The sequence below is a fragment of the Oryzias latipes genome, chromosome 8 (genome assembly GCF_053564925.1).
Source record: "Oryzias latipes strain Hd-rR chromosome 8, Olatipes_Hd-rR_3.1".
In the NCBI taxonomy this organism is placed as follows: Eukaryota; Metazoa; Chordata; class Actinopteri; order Beloniformes; family Adrianichthyidae; genus Oryzias; species Oryzias latipes.
In genome coordinates, this window is record NC_136244.1 from 20855590 (window position 1) to 20864859 (window position 9270).

Sequence of the window (9270 nt, forward strand, 5' to 3'; positions counted from 1 at the left end):
CAAAATGACAAAAGAGTTGCGATAAAAAAACACATGGGCAAACAAAGCACAGCTCCACTGCGAGTCATAGGAAGTGCTGACTACAATTAGTGCTTTTGTTTCAGAGCTGTAACAGATCATAGAAAAAAAAAAGAATAATACAAAAGTATATTTAAAGAGGCCTCTTGAAAGTGTTTATCAGGAATTTTATTTTGAAATTCTCTGCATGAAACAAGTTTGGCTATAAAAGAAACAATATCAAACACAATAATGCATCCATACAGCAGTAACACAAAAACATTTGTAAATATACACACTTCTTTTTAAAAAAAAAAAAAAAAAAATCAAAATAGCAGCCTTATATCTTTAAATTTGTACTAGACTATATCCCCAAAAACTTTGAGCCTCATGTTTGCCGTCTACCACACTTGACAGCTTTTGATGACTTCTTTCATTTCCTTTATTGTCTCGATGGAGGAGTCCTTCAGGGCCAAACCCAGTAAGACCGACCTGTTCCCAGCTTCCTGTGATACGAACATGGCCAGATTCTTGGCACAGACATGCGTCATTGGCTGGAAGAAGACACAACTTTGTTACAAAAGGATTTTTAAATCCACATCAGACAGATATTGCTCTTAAAGAAGCAGAACCAAAAATTGTAAACATCATTTTCAACAACAGAAAAGCTTCATTAACATCTGAATCATGTTCCTTTTCTGTAAATACAAATTTCCCCCTTTTCAAATTAGTTATGTTTCTTTATTTTCATGTAAATCCAATCAAAATATTAATTATTTTTTCTCCAGAAAGTATTTATAGCATTTTGGTTCAATTTGAAACTAAACAGGATTGTAGAATATTCTCTTAAAAAAACTGACTTCTATTTGAAAGTAATTAAAGATCCACTCAGATGAAAGCTGTGTTCTTAACATGTTTTTGTGGCATTTTCTGATGATGGAGGACATATATAGCGTGAATTAAGCTCAAAATTGCCTTTCTGAGTATTTCTGTATTCAGATCGTTGTAAATCAAGAGCAAACGAAATGTGCTAAGATTCCTGCACTGCTCCACTCTGATGCATCTGAGCTGCCATCTGGCTCAAAACTGTACGGCTGGATAGCTCCAAGACTGCACATCATTTTTGTTGCATCAGTAATGTTGGGTAGGGGTGTAAAGGGCTGTAAGCTAGAGGGAGAGCATGTAAACATAGAGCTCTCAGCAAATGGGAAGGGAAGAGGGGATAGGCTTACTCCAAACCAAAGGTCCTGCCAACAACTTGGAGGCAAATTTCTAATCAACTGCCTCTCAACACATGCTGTCTCCTAAAAAAAAATAGTTTTTTGTATTTTATCATAAAAACAATGATAGGAATGGTTTAAAAAATGGATAAAAAAATATTTAAAGTGGGTCCTTAAAATACTTGATAATTATAACTAATATGTATGTGATTATGGATCTTTTTGCAACTTTTAAAAACACTACTATATAATTAAACTTTGGAATCTTAACTTTTCTATTAGTGACATACTCCCTGCAGTGTGGCGATTAAAGTGACAAGTTCATACAGCGATGAAATTAGTTTCCTTGTGTAAATTTTAAAAGACCACTGAACTCCACACTGGCACACATTTCTCTTCAGTCTGCCAGAGGAGCTCAGAATCCATCTTTCCTGCCCTTTCACCTCCTGAAATGAGTTACCCCATGTGACAAAAAGGCTATCTGACATTATGTGAACACGTCTGTAATCGCACTGATGCAATATTCATGTGAGCGTACCTCGTCTTTGCCCAGCAGTACTTTAGTGGAGAACGGCGGGGTGCTGATGTCATTGGATCTGGAGTCAGGTGTGACGGAAACCAACGTGCCAATTTTGCCAAACTGAGTTAGAACTACAAATATGTAATTGCTGAACTCTGTGCAGACAACTTCAGTAGGAATCCCATTGATTTCTCTCTGCGTCTTCTTTGACCTGATGATCGGTTCAGACATTTTGAAAATCCTAGAAAAGAAATCCAAAGCGATGCATGAACTAAGATTACTTTCAGAGGATCCACTTTGCAGTTTTAACCATTTTGTAAGATATTAACAACATGAAGAAAACTTGTCATCTAAGATATAACTACCAATAATAAAGTTGTTACTTAAAGACCCACTCCAACCATATTTTGATCTCTTCAGTGTTCTCAATTGTCTTTTAATTATGATTATGCCGTTTTTAAGCAAAAAAAAAAAAAAAAAAAAAAGGTCATTTTTTTGGACATAGTTCCTGCAGAGCAGCAGTAGTTGATCAGAAATTAATCTGTGAGTTGTGGGTGGGACCGTTAGTGCAGAGTAAGGCTACACTAATTTCCCCTTTCCCCTTTTGTTTGCACTCTCCCTTTAGCTTACAGCCCCTCACACCCAAACCTAATATTACCAGTGCAACAAAAATGACGAGCAATAATGGGGCTATCCAGCTACAGTTTTGTGCCAGATCAGATGAGGAAAACAAACACATACGTGTTTCTAGTCAGTGGATGCATCAGAATCATGAAGCAGAGCAGGAACTTGTGGCTTGGCGTAGTAGTTTCTACCTCACACCTACAAGCTTTTTGTAGTGGCATTTTTGCTGATTTACAACAATTTGATATAATAAACACTCAAAAATGCAATTAAAGCCTAATTTTCTTCTTGTTCTCCATTATCAGAAAAATGCTACAAGAACGCGTTAAAACACCAAAACAAAACAACATTTCCATTGCAGTCGGTCTTTAACGTGCTTATAAACCAATTCAACAAGTAATCAAATCACTGAGAAAAAAAATCACTGACAAGAAGGGAAAATTGATTAAAATATCAGTCACAAAGAAAAATACATGCAATTGCAAGAGTAACATTTATTTAACAGTGATGAAAGTCAGGTAAGGAAAAAATCCCTGAACTTTTCTTTGAGCGATATGGCGGGCACAGAGCGAAATTTTGGAAAAATACGTGGTCTTAGATGCATTCTGGTGCATTCTGGCAGCTTGTTATTCACTTCTTTATCAAGAAACTAAGACTAATTGGAGCATCATGATTTGTCATTCAAACCCCTAGTTTGACTCTCCATTAAGGACTTGCTGGTCCTAAAAAAGAATTTGGAAAATTGCTCAAAGTAACACAATCCTACAATCTACGCTTTTCCTTAAAGCTGCAAAACATACAATTGCTAAAATATAGTAACATCAAAGCCCCAAATGGCAAAAAGAACACCAGTAACTATGATATTCTATGAAAATACCTCAGTTATTTATACATTATTTCTGCTTTAGAAATGACTGATGTACAACATCCACTTGCACTGTTTTCTCAAACTATAATTACATCAAAATATGGGATCTGCTTTAAACTATAATTCTATAACATAATACATCAATTCTTTAACACCAATACTAAGTAATCTGGGAAATATCAAAACAAACATACAAACTAAGCTAAACATTGTAAACATTATTTTTTAAGGGAGTGCGGGTCCAAACCATCAAATACTTATAATTAATGTCAACTATACTGAACTAAATCATGGTAATTAGGAAATACAAATAAATTAGATAAAGAAATGTATTCAAAATAAAAACTGAAACTCAAAACTAAAATTGAAATTATTTCAAAATGTGGTTTTGAGATTATTTTACACAAAAAAGTATTTGACCTACACTACCTTAAAAATCTTTTTTTTTTCCAGCCAAGACCACTTCAATTTGTTTTTTATCGTCTTCTCACAACTGAGGTCGTGACCACGCTCAATAATGACGATGCCTGCCATTATTTTAACACAAATTTGATCGCAAACTCTTCAGATGTGTTTGTGAAAGTTTAGCGTGGGTCCGCCAGTTTTGGTCTCTAGGGAAGCAAGTCACGCTGACCACGTGGTGCAGACAGAGCCAATCAGACCCGTCGACGCATCCGAAAGCAACTAAAACGTCCCGTCATTGGTCAATTAGGCCGGGAAGACGAGAGATGGCCACAACCATAGAGGAAGCGATCTGCGGAGAAATATAGAAAATAAAGCTAAAATTAGCTGATTTCAGACCATTTTTTAATCCGGAAAGCGATTTGTCCGTAGAGATCAGGTCTTTATTTCCCGGAAAGTACGTTCGGTTTGCTCAAAAACCCGGATTTCCGGGAATTCCCGGAAGACTTTCATCACTGTTTAAAAAAGAAAAGTAAAAAAAAACAACGCAAAGATAAAATATGAAAATAAATCAAATGAAGATATTCATTGTTTTGTAATCATTATGCCACCTACCACTTAGCCTAGGCATATGATGAACGCATGACGAGCGCTAATGCTGAAGAAGCTAACGTTAGCTATCCTGCTTCGATGAACCTCTACATGCAAAACCCTCAGTGAAAATGCGACTTTGAAAGGTCCGTGTAAAATTATCTTACCAGTCGGGTCCAATTTTCTACAGTTTCTTTTGTTTATACGCGCGGAATGGTAACACTTTTGGCAAGTTTAGCAGAGCGGCGTCACGCTTCTTCCGCCATGAAAACAAACCGAGAGGACGTAGCGTGCGTGATGACGTCAAGGGGTCGAAATTAAATACTTGTTCCCAATGCCACCATAACTCATTGCTTGTTCTAATCTTTAAAAAAATCAAGTTTGATTATGTACTTTGAAAATACTTTTCATTTTCAAATCTAAAAATTGAAATTATATGAAACTGAAATGACATTTATTTGGTTCCTTCATATTTTTTCTATTAAGTAAATTCTGCTCAAATTTCTATTCATTTAATTAAAAAAAAAGAAAAATTAAAATGAAAGAAGCTTTAGAAGACTTATTTTCAGGTAAGAAAAAAAAAAACTAGTAGCAGATAATTTAAACAAGAGTAAACCTTTCACAAGTGTCTCAAGTACAAATTTGACTCACGGGTAATGTTTTCTTCTGTTGCTTCTGTTTGTTATTGATTGTTTTTTTACAGACCTATTTCACACAGAGAAATCTTTAATCTTGTGATGCTTTCATGATGAACTCAATTTAAGTTCAGTCTTAGAGTAGTCTACCTCTGCAGTGTTCATTTTCCCAGGAAAGACTGTGACGAAGAGAGGATTATGAGGCCGGATTTTAATAAAGTATTTTCAAGAGTGACTTAGTTTAATTTTCAATTTAGCCTTTTCTCTGGCCCGCTACATTTCAATCAGAATTGGGAAACAGGAAACATCTGTTCCATTGCAACGCAACTATAAGGAAGGGTGGTTTATTTTAATTAACTGTCAATGAAGCTTTAAAGTATAGCAGATAAAGTCTTAATTTTAATTTCATACTTTTGCTGTGACTTTAATTTGAAAAAATAATTAAAAATAGGAAGGTAAAGAGTGGTTCTGTCATTTGCAGGCTGAATGAATCTGTCCAAAGTCCACAGGGAGCTACGAGTAATGAAGATGACTTGTCATTGTAAGTCACACATTTCATCATTTTGTTTAAAATAATCCCTTAAAATGATAATTAAAAGGTCTCATTTGAAGGAAAGACATGATTAATGACTTTTATTAATTAACACCTTTTTTAATTTTAATGTTACTCTCAAGTAAATCATGCAGATGGATAGTTTCTAAACATGTAAAAATGAATACTGATGTTTTAGTTGGCCATTTACAATTATTGAACTCCAAATGACTGCTGCTGAGTTTGATTTTTCTGCTCTTGAAGAGGTCAACAGTTGAGGAAATGTCGCTCTTAGCAAAAGTGCTTGCGCAGCACTTTCTTTGAGTGGATATGAAGCTTCATTGAAGTCTCGCAAAACAGCATCAGGCTGGAGAACATCCCTACACGAGCATGACACTTTCACAATGTCAAGTACAACAGTCTCAGCTGAATTGTTAGTCACGCAGAATAGGCAGCGGCAAGTATGAAATTGATTGGTCCACTCTCTTTGCTGTCTGGCCATCCAAGTATGTCCTTGAATGACCATACAGAAAATATCAATAGGTATTGTAAAAAGACAATATTCTTTTAAAGAATTCTATGAGCAAAAATTGATTTCACCCCTCATAGTTCCACTTCAAAATCAAATATTTTTGACAGAGAGAGTTGTTAAACATTTTACAATCAAAAAGGTAGAATTTGCTTTATAGCTCATAAACAGTGGTTTTCTGCCATAATGAAATAGTACATTCCATGAAATCAAAATCAATCAAGGGATTTTGCAAATCAATACATACTCAAGTCATTGGAAATGAAATAAATCTAAAAACGATGCTTTTTGCTCTTAAAATCCAACTTGAAGTTTGAACTTTATAAGATTTAATGTAAAATTTTAGACAGGTTCTGTTTTTTTTAAATTATGCTTTTAACATTTCAGGCAGATTTTATTTTAGCCCCCAACATCTTTTGTAATTCTTACCTTTCAATGTAAAACCTTTTTACTTGAGTTGAAGGTCAGTTTACATGGTTGAACTTCAGGAGTGGTATTTAAAAGTAAAAAAAAAACACCAAGAGAAGGGCAGAGGAGAATCTGAAGAAAACACTCTGCATTTGTGTTTGGACTTTCTATTTAGTCTAATACTCTGGAAAGATGCTAATATTGACAGCTACGTGCTCCACTTCACACTTTTGTTTTTCAACTCCTTTATTTTGGACTCAAGCAGACAAAAAAAAAAAAAGTTTGGACTCTTGGCACACCAGTTGTCGCTCAGCACTCTTGCATCTAATTTGAACAGTCAGTATTATCACTTATGTCCCCCTACTGTGCTTAGTGAGTTACAGTTTTTCAATCCTTAAATAGTTTTGAAAAATGGCATGAGAACGTGCATTGGGTGTTATTTAGTTGTTAAAAGTGTAAAAAAAAAAAATGGTTTTGGAAACTGTCTCAAAATTTTACAATTTTGCTCAGAGGACTTTTAGAAATGTTCCTTTTAAAAGCTAAATGCAAAGATAGACACATTAATGATGGCAATAGCTGAGCTTTAACCCTTTATGGGACAAGTGAGGATTACCATATTTCAACGCTTTGTTGTATTTTTTAAAAGAAAACAGCAGGGGAATGTGAAGTTTGCTTTTTTCCCCCCTGATACCTTTTGCATCCTATGGTTTTGTTTGTGTGGCCTTGTGATGGACAGGTGGTCTGTCAAGGTGTGCCTTGCCTCCTTAATGACAGTTGGGACAGGCTGCAAAGGAGATGCATAGGTGGAAGGCACCTTCCAGCTGAAATACAGACTTTTTGTCCATAAACAAGGACAATTGGTGTTTCTCATCTAGTTTTATTTTTTAGGAAAGGGTAAATACTTTAGCAGCAACAAATCTTTTAGACATTTTTCTTCAAGCCATAAAACATATATAATTTATTACATTTTCCTCTTACTTACTCAATAAAGTTGGCACAGGTAACCCCAGATCAACCCCTACAGTCAAACAGACTTTTGAAAACATTTGTACTCAAACCGGCCCCCTTACAGACACAGCCACACACCACACAAACACACGACTAATACCCTTGTGGCCACTAGAGTGCTGTGCTGCATTACAGATAGAGCTCAAAAACAAATTTACCATGACATTTATGATTGAGCTCATGCCAACTGAGATTGACTACTGTTGATTGTTTCCAGAAAGTGTTTCTATAACACAGACGGAGGACAAACCAATGGAGTAGGGAGAAGAAGAAAAAAAAGCTCTTTTTAAGGAGGGTCTCACACAGCTAATGCCTGCAATTTACCTTTTCTATCCCCGGGGGACACAATGATTATAGCGTTAGTGTTTGTGAGTTTATTCAATAAGGCCACAGTGTGAAAGTTTTTTAAGTTTTGTGTGAGCAGCAGATGATGACCACATTCTGAACGAATAAGACTCCCCGCTAGCAATCCCATGCTTGACCAGTCTCCCATCCACTTTCCATTTATTTTCAAGTTTTCAGTAATGGAGGGGCAATACAACACCCAATTGTTCAGCAATGCAAGACATTTCTTTTTTTTAAGATAAAAGCAACACGACAAAGCCAAAGCTCCATACTGGAATCCCAGGAGTTTGCTTATTTTTTTTTAGGTTACACACTTCCTTGCCAGAGCCACTTTGTGACTGACAGAAGGGATATTCAAATATTTTGGAGAGGAGAGCTGAAATCTGAAAGGCATTTCTTACACCTCCTACTCTCTTATCAGCTCCTGACTGTGCTCCAAAAAAAAAACAACCAAAAGAAATCCACACATTAAATTTTGATTGGAAATCCTTTTTACCCAGTAAATAATTCTGGCTCAGAGTTTAAACTCTTCTAAATTACTCTGTGCTACTTAAATTACATGACATGTAAACAGGTATAAAATAAGAACAAGTCAAACGTGATCAACATTAAATGCAAATCTTTATATCACATAAGACTGGGAACATGCTAAAGGGAACAAACATTTTGCACCGTCTAGATTGACCAAATTAAGGGGAAAAAGGAGAAAAAAAATCATTTAAAGCGATGAAAATCTTAGAATAAAATAGCAATAAGGACCCAGAGATTATATAGAACCAGTAAAATTGCAAGAAGATTGCTCATCTTTTTCGATTTTAAATTTAACAATTTAAGTCGAACAATATAATATTAATAACAAACAACATGGCTAGACTTTATTTAAGAAGCATTTCCCGATTTTCTATGGTAAATGGAGATTAATTTGAAAGAAGAATAAAAAGAAAGTTTTAGAATCTATAAAAACTGTTTTTTTCTATTAATATAAACCAAAGTTATCACGAGGCACTGCAAAATTTAACTGATCCGATCACAACCTGAATGACCCTTTAGTTCTGGACATTAGTCTTAAATATTTCTTGGAACTGCATCAAAAAAACATTTTCACGTTTTTTTTAAGATCCCCTTTTCTCTCAAGAATTATCTACAAATGCTTTAAATAGACATATGCTATAAAACAGATCTTTTTACATCAAAAATGTATTGATGAAACATCAGAATAACTTAGCAAAACAATATTAATTTAAAAATTCAGTTCTGTCATGAACACAAATATTAATAAGGTATTCAAGTGCTTACATGTAATTTTGGCAACTATTTAGAAAAAAAGAAAGTTTAATTTTCTCTGGATTATCTCAAATAAAAAAAAAACTCATAAAGTCAAATTATTTTCTAAAGGAATTGTATAAAACTATGACATTTTAGGACTTCACATAATGCAACATTTAGATTGCACATTAAATACACGCAACTGAGCTGAACGGCATGTTATAATTAAACCATTTTGACATTAGAATGGGCTTAAACATTCATTTTTCATTACAAAGATAACGCATACAGCAATTACTATTTACCTAACCACCAACGTTCAATC

At 34.7% G+C, this 9270-nt stretch overlaps 1 protein-coding gene across 1 annotated transcript; it reads right to left on the reverse strand.

Annotated features, from left to right (window-relative positions):
* Positions 1 to 320: 320 nt before the first annotated feature.
* psmg3 (proteasome (prosome, macropain) assembly chaperone 3) lies at positions 321 to 4571 on the reverse strand. Its single transcript, XM_004071323.5, has 3 exons — positions 4390 to 4571; positions 1756 to 1978; positions 321 to 551 (listed from the first exon to the last, which is right to left on the reverse strand). Exons 2-3 carry the CDS (start codon positions 1966 to 1968, stop codon positions 399 to 401), a joined length of 366 nt encoding a protein of 121 aa, XP_004071371.1. The 5' UTR covers positions 1969 to 1978; positions 4390 to 4571; the 3' UTR covers positions 321 to 398.
* Between the last annotated feature and the right edge of the window lie 4699 nt (positions 4572 to 9270).

Bases quoted from the DNA above. Each gene is read 5' to 3' on its own strand.
- psmg3 (XM_004071323.5), bottom strand. From the start codon at position 1,968: ATGTCTGAACCGATCATCAGGTCAAAGAAGACGCAGAGAGAAATCAAT. The intron at 552-1,755 runs GTACGCTCACAT...GTCTTCTTCCAG, and splicing joins TACTGCTGGGCAAAGACGAG to CCAATGACGCATGTCTGTGC.